The sequence below is a fragment of the Balearica regulorum genome, chromosome 1, assembly GCF_011004875.1.
Source record: "Balearica regulorum gibbericeps isolate bBalReg1 chromosome 1, bBalReg1.pri, whole genome shotgun sequence".
In the NCBI taxonomy this organism is placed as follows: Eukaryota; Metazoa; Chordata; class Aves; order Gruiformes; family Gruidae; genus Balearica; species Balearica regulorum.
The window spans coordinates 37,599,769-37,621,615 of NC_046184.1; the positions used below are offsets into that span (position 1 = coordinate 37,599,769).

Sequence of the window (21,847 nt, forward strand, 5' to 3'; positions counted from 1 at the left end):
GTTACCTCATTTGTCATTTTAAAACAAACTCCTCAAAGCATTAAATAAGAAACTGTGCCGTAAGTCTGCATGGGACTAACAAATCTACAGATACTCATTCAGCACATGTACTCACACCCCAGACACACTTAGTTTTTGGTCACAGCACACCTCAACTCTGCCAAACTATTTGATTCAATTCTGTATAACCTCTCCTCAGCTTCACCCCAGCAATTTCCATCCCAGCCACTTCCTACGGCCTGGATTTTCTGCTCCCCACCTTGCACTAATTTAAGGCTAAGATCTTACAAGGAGCCCCTCAGGGACAGGGCTCTGAAACCCTGAGACAGCTCCACAAAAGCTTCTCTCTCCAGCACCCAATTCTCTCCCACCACTTCTCTGTGTACCTCTCCTGTTCCCTCCCTTCTGGTAACAGCTCCCTTCAGTTCTTAATCAACCTAAATATTCAGAAATTCCTACCCACGAGTCAGCTCCTCTGGCTGCTTCCCCAAGATCCTCTGAAGAAAACTGCAGCAAACCACCCCAGCACTGCTAAGAGGCAAAGCAAGCCTCACCTCCTCCTGCACAGAAACATCACCTAACATCCTTCCCTGTTCCCAGAAACACCACTTGCCAAACAGTGGCAGGAACGTGAAATGAACCACCAGGTCTGCTGAACAGTCACCTCCTTTTTCTCTCCCCACATAAACGACTGGGAACAGCCTCCAGCCATTTCAGCAACTGGCTAAAGCTGCTGGTCTGCTCCAAAGGGCGTCAGATTTCTCTTTCACCTCTTGCGACAGGTTCCCTGCAACTCAGAAATGAGCTGGAAGGCGTCCGTCCCACATGCGGTCTCTTCCCCCAGTCTCCTCTCCCCCTTCCCACAGATGGCTAGTATAACAGGGAAATACTGTAGAGGCAGACAGAATTTGTACAACACTTTATTACACTGCTGAAGACTGGGAATCAGTTCTGGTGACAGCCACTTTTCTGTTCTCGGGCTGAGGAAGTCAATAGCACAACGTTATTACAAGGTCACTGTCCCACAGAGGGAAGCACACAAACTCTCTCAACACTGCCTTTGCCACTTTGCCCTGTTAGAAGGGCAATTCACACTGCAAAGTGTAACGCTGTTACAACCAGGTGCCCTCCAGTTGCTAGTATATTTGCAACTCCTGTTATTTTCCAGTGGCAAAAAGCAGACTCTAAACTTTTGAGAATAATACTGCAGTCAGCCTAAGACTTCAGGTGAAAGGCAGTAGCACAGATATTCACAACAAACATATAATTACAGCAAAGCATGGAAGGCTCTATTTGGCACAAAGTGGAAAGTCAGAGTTTACATTTTGAGAACAGAACATGCTTGTGTGATTATAAAGAAATCGGTACTTGCAGCAAGAGGCAAGACAAGCTACCATAACCTTTTGTGGGACAGAAAGGGAATCAGTAAAAGCCATGTCTGTGGTGGTATCTTTTATATTTTAGTCTTAACAGAAACCAACATTTTTACTTAAACTCCCTTTTAAAACAAACCTGATGGTGTTATACTTTAAGCACTGTCAACTAAAGACCTAACTTTACCACACTTACATAACATCATACAGCAGACCCATATCAGTCTTCCTGAATTCTCATGAAAGTGCTTGCACAACTGCATAGCTAAGAGTCAGAAGAATCATGCAATATAAGGCTACAGGTACAGCCAAATTGACCCTTTTATTGTATTTGGAAATACTGACTCCCAAAATAAAGCACTTCCAGTGTAACTAGAAAACATACTTTTTTCCAAACCTGCAGTCTAGAAGTGGTGAGAGAGACATGAGGTAAACATACTGCATAGGCTATATATTTAAATCCAAATTCAAAAACTGATTTGGCTTAACTGTGAAATTACTTAAAACTGAACAGAAAGAAAAAACTATATACTTATAAAAATCTGGAAACAAATTCAGGTTGACCCTATCAGTAAATTAGAAAATAACTCATTTACAAAGGGCATTTCCCATTGCCCTTTTTTTTTAAAAAAAAAAAAAAAAGTCAGCCAGACTAAAGCACAATTTGAAAAGAGCTTTGCTGCCTTCTCCATGCAACTGTTCCTTCTAGAATACCTGCTCAACCTCAGCTTGTCTCCTTCAGTTAATCTGAGCCAAGACTGGTAACGCATACACAAGGTCACAACACTCCAGTGAATACTGGCCTTCCAGTCCATGCTGCAGCTTTTCTCGCCCCAGCCTGCGATCTGGAGCAATGAAAAAGCTTTATGACACAGCGCGTTCAGAATAGAGACTGGTGCTTAACAGAGAGTGTCAGAGACCTCAACTATCATTTTAAACCATTTGAAAACTAAGTTATAATTAACAATAGTGCCCTTTGTGATTCTCGTATTTTTATTTAAAATGTGTCCTTGCAGGTTCACTTTTTAAAAATATTCCCTTGTATCAGTGTTTAGTTCCCAGAAATCATTCCTGTCAGGCAACGCAGTTTTCTGAAAAGATAGTATCTTCCATTCTCATCACATTTTCAATAAACTCTGTAGAAGACAGTCAATGATCAGACTAAGATAAAGTGCATATATTCCTTTCTGATACAGGCAACAAAGTTGTGGACTGAAAAAATAAAATCATATTGAAAATTGAAAACCACACCAAAAAAAAAATCCTACTGTGGCCTTTTAGTACCCCACAATTAAGTTGCCCCACTGAGTACTGCCCAAAAATACTTTTCTTCAAGTGTTTGTTAGCTTAAAAAGAAGGAACTTATAACATTAAAAATAATGGTTCCTTTTTAATTAGACTATGAGAATCATGAATTTACATAATCCTTGAAAGCTACAGCTCCCCCAAGGCTGGCATACTGCCTTAACAACTTGGAAGTAGTTTGTATTTTACCCTTTGGATCCAGGCTTCAAGCTCGCAAAAGCTTTGGAGTTCTTAAGGGAATGTGAAATTTCATTGAGAAAAGAAATAAAATGATAGTCCCGTTCTGACTTCTTGGACTCAAAAATAACTACAATGGTAAAGTGAGGTTCAGGGCGAGTCAGAAAGTATGTGCTTTGGACTTTGTCATCGTAGAAGTGAACAACCTTCTCCAAACTGTTGAGGTCAGAGGTTCTATCAGTCATAATCATGATTACATTGGGCCAGTGCATAACAGGCCTGTCGCTGGGCAGAGACACCACTGCAGGGTACTGATCGACTCCTTTGGGAGCTTCCCTGTAAGAATGGGGATGATGATAACCATGTCCCTGAAAACTCTCTGATCCACGATTGTCAAAAATTAAGGAAACATTGACGGCATCATACTTCCGGATGAAGCTAGAAATTTTCCCAAAGTAATCAGGATTTGTTTTAGCAGTCAAAGTTTTCATTTCAGATGCTGTTGTTTGTCGACTAAGGGCCTCGTGAAAATAGAAGCTAAACTTGGCAAGGAGAATGTTTTTGAGCTTCATCAGCCAGAGGAAGAGGTGCGGAGGTTGTACAGCCTTCTGAGACTGCCCTCCAAACAAATGCTTCTTGGTCTCTCGCTGTTTCTCAAAAATCTGGCCCCAAGTCTGTAGTTTCGTGTGAGCACTGTGCAAGTTGACCAGGGATGGAAGGAACTTCCACTCTGAGATCTGAGCCTGAGCTTTTAAAAGATGCGCAAGCACATCTACTTCCAGCTGGAAACTGCTTTCAAGAGGACTGAGGATTGGATGATGAAATCTAGAAAACATAACGTTAGTCAAGACATGAGAACTGCTGTACACAACAGTGAAATAATCAGACAGTATTTGTCAGTTCACAGACAGAAGACCAAACATCAAAGCAGAATAAAGCATAAACAAAAACCTAATCTTGTTAATTCAAAAAACAGGGTTTAACATAATTAGGGCAAATATTTTAATGAACATACAGTACTTTGCATTTGACAAAAACACCTGTCAGGCGTTTCTCTATCAAAGCAAGGGAGTTCTATTTGATCACGTCAAGAACAATCACTGTTTATCTTGATCCATGAACTACTATAACACCATTTCTCTTTAAATGCAGGTGGGTTTGCTACAACTTAAAATCCCTTCTGGTGGTAAAATATGTCTTCATAGTTCTGGAATAGCAGTAAGACATTACGTTAAATCAAAGGAATTACATTATAAATTTGCTGTTTGTATAGCAAAGCTATGAGGAAGCCAAGCCAAACTTTTTTTTTTTTAAATTCACAATAAAATTGTGATGGAAAATTAGTCGATAGAACCTTGATTAACTATATTTATCAATGAATCAGGTCTCAAACTTCAAATCTTTGTGCACTAAAAGCAATGAAGGGGGAAAAACATTTGGCAGGATTTCATCATATCGTAAGGATGCTGTAACACCAATTTCTCTCATTAAAAATTCAGGTCAAGATCAGCTCTCAATTGAACAGATGTTAAAAAAAAAACCCCAAAACAAACCACATCTCATCTACCAGGTAGAAGTGCCATGGCACATCTTATTCACGAAAGTGATCCTACTATTAGAACAAATCTCGATGAAATGGAATTTTATAGATCCATTCTATAGCTTTCTCTTCTCACTTTATTTTTTTCTAAACATCAGGAAAAAAAAGACAGATCCAGCCTACCTCCCTTGATTCTCAAATTATTTGTAAATTTCTATCATCATCGATAAATACATACTTGATTCAAACTGTGCAAAACTGTTTCAGTTACAGAAGCTAAATACTTAAATTTAGAAAGAATGAGTCTTCAGCAAAGACAGAAATGGCCTTTTTAGTAAATGCGTTCCCTAATAGGCATTTAGGACTCTTAGAGAAGTCTCCAGCAAAGAACAACCGATAGTTCAAAGACAAGATTTGACAAGGTTTCCATTTCAGTAAAGACAGATTTATCCCCTCACTTCAGAAAAACATCCTGGGTCTTGTTATTGCTTTAAAACAAAGACGTTTATACTGTATTCTTCTAACCTTTAATAGCTCATCTTTAGACAAAAGTAAAAACAACTCCATTATTCCCCTCAGCTTCCAGGACACAATACATATAATTAATTTTGGAAATACTTGGTTCAAAACCAAAACATTTGATTTTGTTGTGCACCAGAAGAGAGAATGAGACTTTTAAGCTTTTCATCCCCTCTTCCTTCACTATTTTTTCTTTGACTTTCCATCAAGCTCTCGCCAAAACATTAATTCTTAGGCTTGTGAAAATTGTCTGACAATTTTATGACTATTTTTAAGCATCTTCTTTTTTCTTTTTTTTGACAGCCACATGTGTCTTGAAAGGATTTGCTATTAAGATGCAAGTCCAAATTTATTTGAAGAAAATGAAGTGATGCACCATGTTCTGCAAACAGGCTAGGTTGGGTGACCAGCCGCCTTCTTACACAGCACATGTCAGCAACCATCATATCCACCTGCTATAGCAGAGCTACAGTGATTAACTGGCTACTTTGGTGGGCTGAGAAGGCCAGAGCATATTTACATTTCTTTGAACAAGAGTCAATTAAAAATAATATTCTGCTAACAGTCAATATTATATAGTCCCAACAGTTTTGTTATTCAGCAGAAAAACAGTTTTGTTGCCATGTATCTGAAGGGGGAAAAAAAGCATTATGCAACATTATTTGTTCCAGATAGATAGTCCCATGAAGTGGGACACAGTGGTTTCAACACACTTGCAGTCAGACCAAGAAGGCTATTCTTCAATCTTAAAAGCAATTAAAAAATTCATACTAGTGCAGCACTGCCAAGTCTCCTGGATTAAGATTATGATGTACGGCTTCCCACTTCTACTTTGTTTCATGGCTCATAGCTATTTTCACGTTTCACTGCACAGCAGGATTTGCAAAACTGTTTTAATCCAAAAATATACACCTCAGCCACAGCTGAGAAGCTGGATATGGTTGCAGAGTAAACTAACAGGTTATGTACTCAGTATATGTGCTGTAATTAAGTTTCATATCACAGAAGCACCTGACTGAGCTCAGTATCACGTAAAACAGACAGGTTTTTACAATATTTCAATAAGCCAGAGTGTTAAGAACTTAAAAACACATTAGAAAATTGATTTTCTTTCCCCTAATCATTCTCAAAAGCAGACAGATGCTACAGTTTTGTTTTGCAGGCTATGAAGAAGCCGCATTTTTCTACAACTTTTTATTTCCTTTCATAGATGACACATGCATGCATGGATTTATAAAATGCTGACTAGATGAAAAACATTTAACACAATTACATCAAAATAAGTTTACTAGTTACTTCTTCATTTTATACTAAGCTTTTAAATGATCCTGCTTCTGATGCTCTCTTAATTATTTCAGTTAAGATCCCACTCAAGCCAACAATTAAAAAAAATTAGGAAAAGTTACTTCTCCAGCTGTATTCTATAGAAAAACACAGAAAAATGCCTAATATTGGTTGTGTACAAGTCAGCAACAAGTAGTAACAAAATAGCTTTCAACTGTTCAAGAGTTAATGATTTTTCAGATACAGACAATATGACTTGATTGTTGACAGTCAGTTAATTCTGTCATTTCTTTACCAGCAAGCAGTTATTTGCTCTACATTATCTGAACAACTATTTTTAGATGCAAAGGAAAGAAACCAAGGCCAGAACCTATCTACAGAACAGATGCCCTGCCTGGCCTTAGCACAGCTGGCTGAAGTAATGGCACATATCCTCAACATCAAGCAAGGAATGTACTGACAGAGGGCTGAGACTGTCTAAGGACTAGTTTAATTGACCTTTCACTTAAGAGGGTCAACAGACTGTAAAACAGAAATCCCTTCTAGCCAGCATAACCGACTCCAGAAACTGATCTAAGATGTGAAGAAACTAAAAGAGGGCCTAAAGGAAGACACCATTATCCTCATTTTTTTTCAGAAATATTCTGTATGTGACTGTGGAGGACCACACAGCAGCTACTGAATGAGCTCTAACAGCATCTTAGAATGTCTCCATCTTAGAGATTGCTCATTAACCCAAAGCAAGATCATCAGTATTTTTCCCATGGAGGCAGTGCCTTTTTTTTTTTTTTAAAGAGGTTATAACGCCTTAGAAGTACAGACACGTCACTGAAATGTATTTAAATAGCACAGTAAAACATTTCATATGTAACAGTCTCCAGTCACTTCATCAAAGTATCAGTTTTGGTTTTCAGATTTTTAACAGTGCTGTTGACTCAGCACATGCTCAGAACAGATGGCAATGATAAGCGTACAACATAAATCAACTTCTCAAAAAAAAAAACAACTTACCTCCCTTTACTCTTTAATGTTTATCACATCAAGGAAAAAATATGCAAGTTTTATTTTTTTATTGGACTAACAGTCCTGATATTGTAAGGGTTCACAAACCAAAAATTGCAAAAAAAAAATCACTAGTAAGATCATATAGACTAGGTTTGATTTTTAAATAGCAAAAATCATGTAGTAATTTGCCTAAGTCATTCCCCAAAAAATAAGGGAGCTAGCTGCAGTGCTTTGTTTTGGAATGTCATAAAGCAGCACTGAATTATTTTGATTTTTCCTAGGTGTACATTTTAAAAATCAAAACTGAAAAAAACAACACTTCCAAATATTCTCTATAAATGTCGTCTTAGACAGTATTTCACTAACAAAGATTTTTTAAAAAGTCAACTACATTTGAAAGTTAATTTCCTCCAATGGCTACCTTGTTTTGCTTCAAAATAAAGGGCTAGAGTTTGAGTCTAGTGACAAGCATTCAAAAATTCTCTCTTTTTTAAGCTGTCATCACTTTCAAGGCTCACACATATTAGATGTGAAACACCCACCCCAGAGTCATTTAGAAACATCCAGGGATTCTTGTAACAGGATTTATTAGCTCTTAACTTCAAGAAACCATAACAGCAGGGACTTCGAGGTGCTCCTTCTACTGGTGCCAAGGCCTCTCAAAAGAATGATAACAGAACACCTTAAAACCCTACGAGGTAGATCAGATAGCTACGGCGTAGCTTTTAGAATTAAGCAGACATATATTCTAGTCTAAAAATAAAATCATCACACAAGTATCTGTTTTATATATCAGTTTTACTGAAGTCCATATGGAATTAAGTCTTGTTTCCTCTCCACTCCCAATGAAAAAGCACAAGTCTTACACCTTTTATAAGGAAAATGACTCTTCCTCTGCTGAATATGAACATGCAGAGCGTTGATTAAGGAACAGGGAAGACAGCTCCTAGAACATGACAAGGAGAAACACTCTCCCTTTTTTAGGTTTCTTCTTCAGAGGAGCCATATTTTGAGACTTCACGAATCTGATACTGTTGGTCAACATTCACTTCATGCATGAATTCATGCAAGGGGCTGTGCTGCTCAGCAGTCAAAGGACAGCAAAGTCTTTAGGCTTGCTTTGAACCTCAACATCATTTATTACAGATCATATGCCTCAATACTTACTGCCAGCAAATAAGCACTGACCTTGAGCTGTATTTCTTTAAGATGGATTCCAAAATGTTTACCAGTTCCTCAGAGTTAATGAACTTTTGGGTGCTGAGCGTGTACATTTTTTCATAGAAGTCAGCAATTTCCATCCGAGCCTGAACAAAAAAACAGAGCTGTTCAGACAGGTGAGAAAGCAGCTCTTCCAAGTGAGGAGCTGTTCCTCCTAGTGCATTGCGACCCGTCGCCACCACCTTCTTCAGCTCATTATGCAGAGATGTGTAGATGGTTCGGATGGAGTCCTTTCGGCTGAAGAATGACTGACCACCTGTTCAGATAAATATGGAGGTATTACCAAAATCCAGGGAGAGCAAAGGTAGACAGTAATACTGGAAAATTGTACATAACCATGCTTGTTTTTTTCCTAGGTGTTCCTAAGTGTCGTTTGATTACGGTATTTTTTTTAATCAAGAAACAAATTTCAGTATATTATTTTGCAAGTGACTGAATTACACATAGTATACTCTCAGAAGCACTTTATGTTATTTCATTAGTTACAGTTGTCCTAATTCATATTTCAGCAGCCAAAAACTGCTGCAAAACTTCAACTCCTCCACATCTGCCTTAGTTACAGCGTGACCTTCCAGAAACGGGTTCAGTTAACTTTGCTACTACGATATATGACCTGAAAATACTGTTATCTGTGGAAGTCAGAAGAATCAAGTCATCATGAAATTTTAATAGTCTCCACTGCTATTAATAACTCTAGATCTTTTCAAGAGAATTCCCCTAACAATACCTCTTCAAACACAAAGCACTTATATTTGCAAAGCAACCTTTAAATGGGAACCATGTAACATTTATATGTACAAACCAAATGTTTCAAGTCCCTACACAATCTTAATATAAACCAGAATTCAAAGGGAAAACAATCGCTGTTTATCCCAGTGAAACCACAGTGCAGGTTAATCCATACCTTAAATGGAGGGGAAAATAAAAAAAAAAAAAAAATAAAAATCAGTGCTTCTCTCCACCTACTCAACACTATTAAAAAAAAAAAAGAAAAAAAGACAAAAGTAGAGGCTCTAAGTAAAAGATATTTAACTTTGATACTACTAAAAGACTATACAAAGGTACTACCCTTATTTCATAATTTCTGTTTACAGATGGCCTTGAGCTGCAGCGGCACATAAGAGCTGCAGTGGAGGAAGGATCACAAAGACTGAATCTGCAGAACTTTTAAAGAGATTTCAAATTTAGGTTTCACTTTGAAACTGTTTATAAATTTTGGATGTGAAAAAGACTATCCACCATTACATTTTACACATATAACATTCAAAAGTGATCTCCGCAATTTGAGGCAGAAAAACAGAGACTCGGTTATCATGGGGAAACAGCCTCCTTCCTAAGCCAAGAGTTGTCCCCAGGACATGGGCAGGATGAAGAATCATCTATTGCTCTTGTTCATGACCTATATAAACAAACAAAACTTTGTCCCTTCCATTGTCAGTTGTGTCCTTCCTGCAAGCACCAAATTCACTAAGTCAGTCTTATAGAGAGAGTTTTGTGTGTAAAGATCTTTTTACAAAATAGTTTCAAGTCACCATTTAAAGACCAAAGCAGATTTTTCTTGCTGCTTTACTGCACTACACATCAGACTCATATCCCTTGATCCATTTTCCATGCCAGTCTGCAGTTCAAAGAGAAAATAAGAAGCTTTGTCCAGAGGGCAACATAATGACAGCTCATCCTGTGCCAGTTGGGGATTTTTTTATTCACATACTGAGAGAGCGAGAAGCAGCCAAAATTGCGGCCAAAACTTACTGAGATGCTGCAGCATTTACACGAATAACAATTTTTAGGAGGCTACCTCCAGCTCCGAGCACTCACACACATACTCGCGCACATGCAGCTCTAATATTAGGCCCTGGAACTATGACGTGAAAAAGCTTTAACTCTTTGGTCACCCCACTGAGCTCACCTTTGCCAGAATCTCAGCCAGAGCATCCTGGCACAAAAACACCTCTGGCTAAGTCTCGGGAACCACAGGTAGGTAACCCACCAGCCAATAAAGAGATGCAGCTATTCGCATGGCCACCGTGTCACCTGCACACTCATTTATTATTTAGGGGTAGCCCAAACGCCACAACCGATTTCTCACTGGGCCCACAGACACTTGCTGACCTTGTGTTTCAGACGCACAGACACGCACCTCAGCGAGGCCAGGGTCCTCTGGTACCTAGCACTGTGCAACAGCCCGTTCACAAATTACTTCACAGGGCTAAGGCGGCCGCCCGTTTCCTACCGCGCTGCCGTCGCCCGCCGAGCTAAGCGCAGGGCAGGCCGCGGGCAGGTACGGGTGGCTGCGCCCCTCAGCAGCGACCTCAGGCGTGAGCAAGGGGCAGCCCGGAGAGGGGTGAGGGACGGGGGGGGGCCCGAGGGACGGAGGGAGCGGCGAGGGATCCCTCCCCCCCGGGGCGCGGCGGCCGGGCGGTACCTAGCTTCTGGCCCAGGAAGGTCATGCTGTGGTAGGCCTTCTCGGCGGCGGCCAGGTGCGCCAGCCCGGCCAGCAGGGCCAGCCAGCTGGCCCCCGCGCTCTTGTTGGCCTCCCGCTCCTTCTCCACATTGTCCTTGGCCTTGTCGTAGGAGAAGATGCCCAGGTGGGAGAAGAAGGTCTCCAGCACGGCCTGCTCCACCGGCACCGGCGCGCCCAGCGGGATCGACTCGCCCATCCCGCCCGGCGCCGCCGCCGCCGCCGCCTCCACAACAGCCACGACTTCCGGGTCCGGCGCCGCGGCCGCGTGAGAGAAGCAGCCCCTGTCACGTGACAAGGGAGGCGGAGAGGCCGGCGGCGCGGGGAAGCCGGCTCAGGGTCACGTGAAGGGCCGTGGTTCGCGCTGGTCGTTTAATGGCTGGGTGGGTGCTGCGCGCGGAGCCGTTCGGCCTCGTCACGGGGGGTCCGCCGAGTGACGCCATGAGCTCTGGCGTGTTCTAGCGGCGTCCTCGCCCAGATAAACCCGGAGGCCCTGAGCCGTTAGCGGCTCCAAAGCCGGAGGGCAAACGCAAAGACTCACAGGTGCGTTTATCCCCCATTTACGTGTGGTGCTGCGCTGGTTCCTGCAGCGAGCTCTCCTCCACCTTGCTACCTTGGTTTTTTAGGAAACTTAAACCTGAAGCCCATTTTCACACTAAATTGTTTTTTCCATTAAGAAGCCCCAAAATAGCAAGGTCTTGTGGGTAACTTTATTCTGACCCCAGCCCTGCACGGCTGCAGTCTGTCGCTGAGCCATTTTAAAGACTGTGAATTGCTGAAGTTAATCTTCTTTTTTACAGCTCATGTTTGGGGCGGATGAGCTCCCTGAACTGACTCACCGCGGAGGTGATGAGCGCAAAGCTGACCCACGGCGCCGTGGAAGGCAAGATGTTGTGGCAGTACGCACTGGTCCGACTCTCACGGAACAGCCACCCCCTCACGCTGAGTGAGGCTCTCACTTGAAATCAACAGGCAGGTCCTCTCCTGGTTGAGTCGCAGCTCTCCAGCTACCCCACAACTAAAACATTCCCAGTTTCCTCTCTGGACAGTATTTCCCTACTCATATCTGCGTGTTTTAAGCTGACATCCAGACATAACATCAGTTCTGCAACTCTGGGCAAGACCCCTATGCTAATTAAACTAGCTGCCTACCTAGTCCAGGCAACACTCAAAACATACTGTAATTTAAAATAGGCACCAGATGCAAAAAATGGCTGTAGGTGTCAAGCAGCCTTTTTAATGAACCTTAATTACACAGTGCCTACAACGCAGCTTTTTTTTTTTTACTGTGGCATTATATTGCAAATAGGGGAACCTAAGGATGGGGTTTGGATGTAAAAATTAATTTCCATCAGACCAATTAGAGTGATATCAAAGATAAGTCCCTCAAGCTCTATCACTTTTCATTTCTAGATGCAGGCATTTCTATATGCATGCAGCATACATGAGTTAAAGCAGAACCGCACCGTGAAAAGGTTCAGGTTAGAATTAAAGGTTTGGTTTTAAATGCTTAAAACTTGTAGTAGCTTAACTGAGGTGACAAGGTCTTTATTCTTAGGGCTGACATGCACAAAAAGCTGCCTTCTTCCTGAACTGTATTTACTTAGCATGCCTAAGGGACAAAATGAATGTAGGATCTTATAGCTGCTCAACAATAGACTTACTCTGTCCTGGAAAGCTGGTTATTAAAAGTTTGGTTTATTAATGGGATCATTTTGGTAATTTGAGTCAGCACCTGAAACACTCACCTCAGTTTCAAGGCAATCATAGCTGTAAATAGTACGCTGCCAATAATTTACACAAAATAAAGAGTAGGAAGGGAGACTCCTACGTATCCAGGACACCCTTTCCAAAAGACAACTGGGAGTCAAAGATTCAAATAGGACCTTTATTACAACACAGAGTTGACAGCACGCTTTCGTATTTAAAAGAAAGTATTTGGTCTCTTGGTGGTGAAACGCGGTTTGTGCTGGCGACGCAGAACTCTGTGTGGCAGAGGGAACTTGATTTTAGAATCCTGCAAGAAAAATGTTTCTATGTTAATTGAGATATTAGATGAACAACAGAAAATAGTTTGCAATAAATAGCTAAGCTATATTCAACTGCTAACTTATGTATAGAGTAGTAATGCATCCGCAGATTAGATACACTTCATAGGAGCTAACATGCCTTAGTTTTGCAATTCTTTATGAAGAAAATGCCCGTTAAGGGACGTTTTCTGCAACATAACACGTATTTGGTTTAGCTTGGCTTTCTTTCAAACAGTTCTAGCATTAAAAATCTTGATCATGATGTAACATAATTGTAAACCCACGCACGGAAGTTTGGTTTCCTCCCTATTTTTGCCTGCCAAGCAAACCTGCACTGGACAAGAGAGGTCCCCCCTTCCAGCAACTGCAATGTTACGTCACTTACGTGGAACTGCTTGACTGCTGGCCTACGGCACTTGCTAGCAGCAATCTCCTCAACTTTCATGATCTGGATAGAGTGAGCACGGGCACGATGACGGGCTCCCATATCACGGTCTGTAACAAAAGAATTCATTAAATAAATCTTAAGATATTTTCAGTTAAAAAAATCTTACTACCATCTTTTTGGGAAATGTTTATAGTACCATCTACAACTTTTTAAAAGGTAGGATCTGAGGTTCTCTTTACTTTTCTTAAAATTGACACACAATAGAAACGTGAATTGATATTTAGCCCATATAATTAGGCTTCCAGAACAGGAAAAACCCATCTGTACATGGGCTCCCTGAAAACTTCTCCCTTTGGCAGTGAAAAACACTGCCTTCAAATCATGATGTCCATAGCTCGTTCCACAAGATACGCCTGTTGGAATACTATTGCGCTTACAATGCTCCCCATGAAGATCTAACATACCTATTAAAAACTTACCTGTCAAAAGTATTCTTGAACATAAAGGTATCAAAGTCATCGTATCATGACAAAGTTCTCAGGTCTCTTAAGAAGTCCTTTAGTATGTTAATTAACAGGAATTACTCTAAGTTAATGTAGAACCTTAAATTTCACTTTCAACAGCACTTCAGCTTTTGAAAGGCGACAAGATACATTTAATATTTGCACACATGACAAGAATATCATTATTAAGAACAATATTCTTTGGGTTTTTATGTGCATTCTGTAGTGTTTGTAACACTTCTGGATTCAAATGTCAACAGCATCAGCTATACAAGCTGTCTATCCCTCAAGTACTTCACATAACAGACTGAAATCAGGACAACCTTTAATCCTCCCTGAACCAAGGCAATGAGATCTAGGAGCAACACAGGTTTTGGTTTTTTGCCCGTCTTTTTTTTTTTTTTTTTTTAACTTGCTCTCCAAAAGGCAGATGCTAGTATGTTCCACATGATAACTGAAATATTCTCTCCACAAGACTTGGGAAGATATACTCAATTATTTTAAAACAATAAATATAATGCAAGAAATATTATATATGAATGAAACTCTCAGTCTGTATAGCAAAACTCATTACTAGAATTGTAGAAAGTCACACCAAGATCAAGTGGGAATATTTCAGCTAAAAAAAATGTGTAAAGAGTGGTAACGAATACGATACCACATACATCATCCATAAACATCTATGAACTTCTCTGGGAACCTCCACGCTCTATTTCTCTAGCGTTACAGTTATCTTATCATGGATCAAATCAGCACACTTTATGCCCAGCTTAAGATTTAATCCTGTGCTTATATACTGGTCCTACCATTTTATACCTCAGTTACTTACAGCACTGAGTGACAGCACCAGCCGTAGTCAAATCCCTGTACTCCCTGTACATGTTGTGAGTTCCGCTACGCGAATCATAGCGCAACCAAATGCCAAAATTTTTTACCCGCAGAGGGGACTTCTCATACACCTGGAATTACACAAGAGCACAAAATAGTTAGACACAGTACATCATCAGCATTTTAGAAGTTTAAGAATAAGTATTTTAGAGCTCTAATGAGACCACTATGGTAAATCTTATTGTCAAAACCAACTATTTGCTCTCTTTTCCCCACACCAACATAGCTATTCAAGACTTTGTAATTCAATTTCAGCTCTAAAGAATGTCCTTTAAGCATCAAGGTAGAGGAGTGTGAGCATACAAATATCTACTTTCTAAGGATTATCAATGTCCAGATGACATTTACAAAGTAATATTCCACAATGAAGCAAGCATAAGAACCAGACAGCAGCACTGTCTAGTGTCACAGTTCTTAACTCTGAAGCTGGGAAGTTAGTTTATTTTTAGTTTACTGAACATATACTGCCACTTTGAAAAAGCGAATTTCTCACTCAGCTTCACAGCAACTGACAGATAAATAAATTTCAACCTCACCCCCAATAACAGTGCTTCAATATAAATTCCTGAACCATATACCAGCTGGAAATCCTTACAAATCTCCCACTTCTTTAGGTTTTTAATCCCACACCTGGCCACAGTACACAATCTCTCCAGAAGACTTCTTCATCTTCTTCAGCTGAGAAACGAAGTACCAGAACCGGGACTTGGCGACAACATGGTTCGGAGCGAAGATCCGCATGCGGTAGAGAGGAGGGGTCGTGCATTTCGGCGTGGGCAAGCATCGCCCGACCACCTTGTACTCCCGTAGCTAGAAGAAGACGAAAGACAGGCCGCCGGCAGCGTGAGTTCCTGCACGCCGCCGGCCCAGCCGCCGTAGAGCCACCCCCGCGCCAGCCTGACTCCGTCCCGCCACGGGCCGACCCCATGGAAAGCACCGCGGCTCCACATACGAACGCCGTGGCGAGAGTAGGCCAACCCAGGAGAAGGGGAAGAGAGAGACCACCGGCCCATGCGGATCGCCCCGCGGGCTAGCTGGGCCGCCCGCCTCCTAACGAGTATTGCGGGAGCGGCGCCGCCGCCGCCGCCATATTGGCCGCTCGCCTCCCTCAAGGGCCAGGCAGGGCCGCTTGGGCGCGACGATGCTGCTCTCGAACTCCGCAAGCCCGCACCGCCGCCCTCCCAACATCCGTCTCGGGCTCGGTCCCAGTCCCGGCCGTGCCCCCCCCGCATCCCGGCCTTCACTCACGGTGCCCGACGCCTTCATGGCGCTGCCTCCACCGCGGCCCGCAGGAAAAGAAAGGAAAGGCCGCGTGCGCCGCCGCCTCCCGTCACCCACCCTCCGGAAGCCCCGCCCTCGGCCGTCCTCTCCGCCGATTGGCTGCGAGGGGAGCGCGATTGGAGGAGACAGCCGTCAGTCTCCGCTCGCGGCGGCCGGCGCTGGGTTCTGGGCAGGCGGCGATCGCGTGGCTTAGACCGGGCTGGGCGGAGGCAGCCCGGCGGTCGGCAGGGCCGCGGGAGCTCGTCCTCCCCGGCGCACCGCAGCCAGCAGTGCCGCGGGCCCCTCTCCTCGTCACCGTGGCCGCGGGCCCGCAAGGTCTTGGTCCCTGGTAGGAAGAGGCCCGGTCGTGAGTGACTCCATCCCCCGCCAGAGACGTGGCAGGGAGGCCCCAGGCGGAGGCAGCCGGCACCGTGCTCCCCTCGGGGCGGTAGCCGGGCATGGAGGGCTATTGGGGGGCCTTTTTGACCCGTGGCCCCGTGGGAGACCAGGGTTGCTGGTTACCGTGGGGTTGCCGCTGTGGACCCCACACACACTCGGTTTGATGGGATCGATCCTCTTTTTCACGGCTGGTCCCGAGTACTTGCGCTCCTGCGCACCATGAACTAGAAACGGTTCTGCAGTAATGACGAGTTACGCTCTCCCAAGTGTTGAGCACCTCATGCTTTTGACAGCTGCACTGCCATAGCCATGAGATGTGATTGCCTTGAAAGATACTGAAAGAGCGACACTGCTGTAATGATTTTGTAAATAGCTGCATCTTGTTGCAGTTATTTGCATTTAATTTTTTTTTCTTTAAATCTGATTGTATAGACTGGAGAGTCCAGCGGAGGGCTACGAGGATGATGAGGGGACTGAGCATCTCTCGTATGAGGAAGGGCTGAGAGAGCTGGGTCTGTTTAGTCTGGAGAAGAGAAGGCTGAGAGGGGATCTTATCAACACTTATAAATATGTAAAGGGCAGATGTCAAGAGGATGGGGCCAGACTCTTCTCAATGGTGCCCAGTGACAGGACAAGGGGCAATGGGCACAAACTGGAACACAGGAAGTTCCACTTGAATATGAGGAAAAACTTCTCTACTCTGAGTGTGACCGAGCACTGGGACAGGCTGCCCAGAGAGGTTGTGGACTCTCCTTCTCTGGAGATATTCAAAACCTGCCTGGACACGATCCTGTGCAACCTGCTGTAGGTGGTCCTGCTTTAGCAGGGGGCTTGGACTAGATGATCTCCAGAGGTCCCTTCCAACCCCTACCGTTCTGTGATTCTGTACAGACACGCGCGCATCTAATCACGCAAACCCCCCCGTATACATCGCTTCATGGCAGAACCATTTGCAGAAGAGACCAATGTCACGCTTGCAGACATCAGCGGGATTACTCCTCGCAGACAAGCCCATGCTGATGCTTTCGCAGCACGTGAGCTCGGGCCCGCCCTTGTGCGAGTCACCGAATAGGTCACTCCGGCCGTGACTGCGGAGCTCGCAGCAGCGGCACGACAGGGCCCCCCCCCCCCCGCCTCGCTGGTGCTGACAAAGCACGATTTCCAGATCCACGAGGGAGTCTGGGGGCGGAACGGGCCAGTCCCGGTTTACTAAATCGGTGCAATCGATTTTACAGTGCCGCGGGCTGCTGGTAGAACGGCACCGGCGGGACGCTTACCGCCGTCCCGGGGCGCTGGAGGCCACGCCCACGCGCCGCAGGGGGCGGGACTACCGCTCCCAGGGTGCCGCGGGACCGGGGAGGTGGCACGTCCCGGCGTGCTCTGCGGCTGGCCGCCTCGTCGGAGAGGTGAGGTGAGTGCGGCAGGCCGGGCCGGTGGCGAGGGCGCCGCACGGCACGCTGGGAGCCGTAGTTCTGCGGCGCGGCGGCCCCGCCGCGGGCGGGCTGAGGGGCGGGGGCAGCTTTCCTTCCCGGAGGCGCGGAGGCCGTTCCGCACGCGCGAGGGCCGCGGCGCCTCCCCTGGGCGTCCTCCTCCTCCTCCTCCCGCCGCCAGCCGAGGCGGCGCGGCCTGGCCCGGCCCGCTCCCTATGCTCGTGGCGGCTGCGGAGCTGTGGGGGTGGGAGCCGGCAGCGCCGCCGCGATGGAGGAGTGACCGGGAAGGTAACGGCCAGGGGGACGGGACGGGGCACGACACGACAAGACGCGCGGCGTGGGGTGACTCAGCCCGGCGGTGACGGGGGAGGGGGAGCTGGGCCTCCCCCGGCCGTTGGCGGGGGCCGCGGTGCATCAACAGCGGGGAGGGGGCGGTGTGGGCGCCGGCGGGCGTCGCCGCTGAGCTGGCGGCGGCGGGCTCCCTCGAGTTACCCGGCCGGTTCCAGTCAGCCCGGCGCCGCCTCCTCCGCAGCTGTGAGGCTCTGGGGAAGGGGGGGGGGAGACGCTGCAGCCTCCCCGCCCGCCTGGCCCCGGGGGAGGTGGGGGGGGGGGGGTGCCACAGTCAGCCGGTCCCCACCGGGCCGGTCCTCCGTGAGCCAGTGGGGGCTGGGGGTGTGTGCGTGCGGCCGCGAAAAATACCGGAATTTTTCTCTTCTAACGTACGCTGTAGCTTGCGGTGCGGCTATATTCGCGTGCTGCGTGAGCTGTCTCTCTAGCCGTCCTCCGTTATGGCTCCGGTGGGGGAAGGAAGTAACCGTAAGCTCTTAGACTGCAACGTGAGGGGAGGGACCTCCCCCACACCTCCATATTCCGCTGCTTTCGGCGTGTTTCAGTACGGTGGTTCCCCGCCGTCCTGCCGTGGGAGAGCCGCCGCCGGGCCCCGCAGCGGCCGCACGCCACAGGAGGAGTCCTTTGTCACTCTGCAGCGGCCCCGGGAAGGGGCTGAAGGGGTTCAGTTGCAGCCCCGGTACCTTCGCCCTGGGTCTGGACGCGGTGGGGTGTGAATGCCTGATCACCCTCCTGGGCTGAGCTGCTGAGCCACGCAGTGGTGTTGGCTCTCCGGCGAGAGGAGGCAGGGCTCTTTGACCAAGTCGGGGGCGGGGGGGGGACACACACACACACAAGAAAGCCTCACTTCTCAACAGGGAATTCCTGGCCACTCAGAACATCCCTGAAATGAAGACCTAATATGTCACTTCCAGAAAGAAAAACTTTCTAGTCCAGTTGAAAAGTTCTCGAAGCAGCTATAATTACACAGCTGTTGATTTTAACAGCACGTTAGGTCAGTGTAAAGGCTTTAGAGCCAAAGAGTCTGTAAATATGCTCAAGATTCGCAGCAAGCAAAACTGGGATCGAAAGCGAGTGTGAAAGATGATCTTTTACTGTCTTTGTTTTATTAGAGGGAAAACTTGAGGGAATTAAAATTAAACGTGTCGCAGCCTCCCCGTGCGCCATCACAATCTTGTAAATACTTAAAATGAGTGCTGCAAATGAAGTATTCTTTAATTAACTGTTCGCGTGGTTAGCATCTGTAGTTAAAATGCTCTGAATGCTTTCATTATTGGGGCATATCTGGACCCAATTCACACACCTTTGGCCATGTTAATATTCAAGTGGGCAATCTTACCCACTTGAGCATGACTACACTTTTTTCCTGCTTTCCTGCATGAAAACAGTCTCTGCTATCAAATGCACTTATACGTATTTAATATGTGAAAGGGAATAAACTATCCTGATGAGATACCTATACCTGTATGACTTCAGTGTTAAGGAACTGCACTCTCCTAATTACAGTAAGATCAGTTTGCCACCCAGCGCAGTGTAGTGCTTAACAACAAAAGCATCTCTATGTACATAAGACAATACTTTCTACACAGCTGCATATGAACTATTAATGTTATTGATTATTTTTATAAATAAAACTTGCTTTAATGGCATACTTGATGTTACAGCTGAGTATATTTGTAATGGATTTTCCAAACTAAGTACTATTAAAATTACAGTTGGATTTTGCTTTTGAAGTGTAACTGGCTGGTAAAATAGATTTGTGGTGGAAAAGCTACCCGCTTAACTAAAACCGCATAGCATGAGAAGCAATTTTGTTGGCTTTCTCAAAAGGCTTGTTCAAATAGTCTATCTCATTAATCGTCTTCTAGAGTTGGCTAGTCAAGCTGAAACTCTTAAAAAAGCATCTATAGTAAGAGAAAACTTTAAGTATGCTCATGTAGCATATACAAAATTAGTAGAACTGGTTGGCATTGCTGTTAGTTAGAGAAGAGAATACATGTTTGAGGCAGGTTATTTTTAATAGCAAAACTTGTCACCCAGGTATAGAAGATTACCTTTTGGGCAGATAACGTAGTGCTATCAGCAGGAAAATATGTGTGCTGGTTTTTGCTGGGGTAGAGTTTTCTTCATAGTAGCTGGTATGGGGCTGTGTGTGGGATTTGTGCTGGAAACAGTGCTGATAACACAGGGATGTTTTACTCACTGCTGAGCAGTGCTGACACAGAGCCAAGGCCTCTTCTGCTTCTCACCCCACCAGCGAGGAGGCTGGGGGTGCACAAGGAGTTGGGAGGGGACACAGCTGGGACAGCTGACCCCAACTGACCAAAGGGATCTTCCATACCATATGATGTCATGCTCAGCATTGGGGAAGAAGGAGGAAGGGGGGGATGTTTGGCATGATGGCATTTGTCTTCCCAAGTCACCATTACACGTGATGGAGCCCTGCTTTCCTGGAGATGAGTGAACACCTGCTGCTGATGGCAACTGGTGAATGAATTCCTTGTCTTGCTTTGCTTGCGTGCGTGGCTTTTGCTTTACCTATTAAACTGTCTTTATCCCAACTCATGAGTTTTCTCATTTTTGTGATTCTCTTCCCCCATCCCACCAGGGAGGAGTAATCGAGCAGCTGCGTGGAGCTTAGTTGCCAGCTGAGGTTAAACCATGACAATATGCCAAAACTATGCTTCTGTATATTAAATAGTTTTACTTGTATAAGTCTGGACCAGACCCTAATTTAAAGATGTTGTTAAAAAAAAAAAAATTACTTTCCCTGCAGCATTTTACCTTTATTTTAATCTGGCTGGTTTGGATGTTGATTATGGGGAAAACAAGCTGGGGACTGAGGACACAGAGAGAGAAGACTCAGCAGAGCAACTTTAATCCCTAAAGGTTTTGACCCTGAGCGGGTTTGCTCTGTGTCGTAAGGCAGTGTGTGAAGCTTGTTTTGCTACGAGTCATCACTTTGTTCCAGATTTTCTGGTTTCTATACTGCTGCAACCTACATTTTTTTTTTTTGGTACGAACTCAATTTTACTTAGTAAATTGCTTTTCATGATGCATTTCATTATAGCGTATTCTGTATTGAGTATTATAGAAATGTCTGTCTTACCTTGTTAAATTTTGGGCTCTCCTTTTTGGGCATACTTGCTGTCAGTTGTCACTGTGCCACCTTTCTTCCTATGGGGGAGGGTGAACAGTAGAGTATGTACAAGATATACAATACTAAGAAATCAAAAGTTCTACCAAGAGGCATGTAGGCAGCTTCAAACCACAGCTCCTTTGTATTTAATCTCTTCCTCTTATCTATCTTCCTTTCCCCTACCTCCTACATACTTACGGAATACGGCTTTTTTTCAGGCCTAATTAATTATGTTATGGGGAGGGGTGGCTTTGAAGGATAGATGGATTTTTGTCCCTTCTTGCTGTTTAACAGCATTCTAGTATTTGATGAAGATTTTTTTTTTAATCCACTGTGTTTTACCAGACCATTGCAGAACAGCCTGTAGAGGTACATCATCTTTAGAACATTTGTCTAGCTTGCTTGTTAATTTTACACTGAATTTTCTAAATAAAAATCATTACTAGTAAATCAGCACCCATTAGCAGGAACAGAAAACATTGTTAACAACTCAGTATGATGTATTTTGTGGTTAATTTCTAAGATGCTTCTCCTGTGTGTGCTTGCTTTAGAAGAAAGACCTCCTAATGGCTTTATA

The 21,847-nt window shown here is 44.6% G+C and overlaps 3 protein-coding genes and 1 non-coding gene across 6 annotated transcripts in view; 1 reads left to right on the plus strand and 3 right to left on the minus strand.

Moving 5' to 3' along the window:
• Positions 1–2,012: 2,012 nt before the first annotated feature.
• KICS2 (KICSTOR subunit 2) lies at positions 2,013–11,156 on the minus strand. Of its 2 annotated transcripts, XM_075745666.1 has the most exons (4): positions 10,850–11,156; positions 8,607–8,680; positions 8,392–8,528; positions 2,013–3,680 (listed from the first exon to the last, which is right to left on the minus strand). In XM_075745666.1, exons 1-4 carry the CDS (start codon positions 11,082–11,084, stop codon positions 2,864–2,866), a joined length of 1,263 nt encoding a protein of 420 aa, XP_075601781.1. In that variant the 5' UTR covers positions 11,085–11,156; the 3' UTR covers positions 2,013–2,863. The 2 variants fall into 2 exon arrangements, with proteins under 2 accessions (XP_075601781.1, XP_075601771.1); XM_075745656.1 differs by having other exon boundaries at positions 8,392–8,680.
• A 1,603-nt stretch (positions 11,157–12,759) lies between these two features.
• On the minus strand, positions 12,760–18,563 carry RPL18A (ribosomal protein L18a). Of its 2 annotated transcripts, none has more exons than XM_075745681.1 (6): positions 18,483–18,563; positions 15,943–16,300; positions 15,325–15,504; positions 14,636–14,765; positions 13,301–13,410; positions 12,760–12,902 (listed from the first exon to the last, which is right to left on the minus strand). In XM_075745681.1, the coding sequence occupies exons 2-6, from the start codon at positions 15,958–15,960 to the stop codon at positions 12,810–12,812; spliced, it is 531 nt and encodes a 176-aa protein (XP_075601796.1). In that variant the 5' UTR covers positions 15,961–16,300; positions 18,483–18,563; the 3' UTR covers positions 12,760–12,809. The 2 variants fall into 2 exon arrangements, with proteins under 2 accessions (XP_075601796.1, XP_075601791.1); XM_075745676.1 differs by lacking the exon at positions 18,483–18,563 and adding an exon at positions 17,631–17,657 and having other exon boundaries at positions 15,943–16,677.
• LOC142600211 (small nucleolar RNA SNORA68) lies at positions 13,895–14,026 on the minus strand. The gene has a single exon (XR_012833651.1). It is a non-coding gene; the product is annotated as a small nucleolar RNA SNORA68 (small nucleolar RNA).
• The window catches only part of XPOT (exportin for tRNA), a 30,191-nt gene continuing 26,100 nt past the window's right edge, over positions 17,757–21,847 (plus strand). The window contains exon 1 of the mRNA XM_075745643.1: positions 17,757–18,071. The gene's annotated coding sequence lies outside the window, so the exon portion shown is untranslated. The remainder of the gene's footprint in view (positions 18,072–21,847) is intronic.

What these genes read in the sequence shown, in the direction of transcription:
- RPL18A (XM_075745681.1), bottom strand. An exon ending in TGGTGCTGTCACTCAGTGCT is followed by an intron (nt 13,411 to 14,635) that starts GTAAGTAACTGA and finishes CTTTTGTTACAG; the next exon opens with ACCGTGATATGGGAGCCCGT. An exon ending in CAGCAGTCAAGCAGTTCCAC is followed by an intron (nt 12,903 to 13,300) that starts GTAAGTGACGTA and finishes TTTTTCTTGCAG; the next exon opens with GATTCTAAAATCAAGTTCCC.
- KICS2 (XM_075745656.1), bottom strand. Translation starts at nt 11,084, where the DNA reads ATGGGCGAGTCGATCCCGCTGGGCGCGCCGGTGCCGGTGGAGCAGGCC. An exon ending in CTTCCTGGGCCAGAAGCTAG is followed by an intron (nt 8,681 to 10,849) that starts GTACCGCCCGGC and finishes TTATCTGAACAG; the next exon opens with GTGGTCAGTCATTCTTCAGC. An exon ending in TTAAAGAAATACAGCTCAAG is followed by an intron (nt 3,681 to 8,391) that starts GTCAGTGCTTAT and finishes TATGTTTTCTAG; the next exon opens with ATTTCATCATCCAATCCTCA.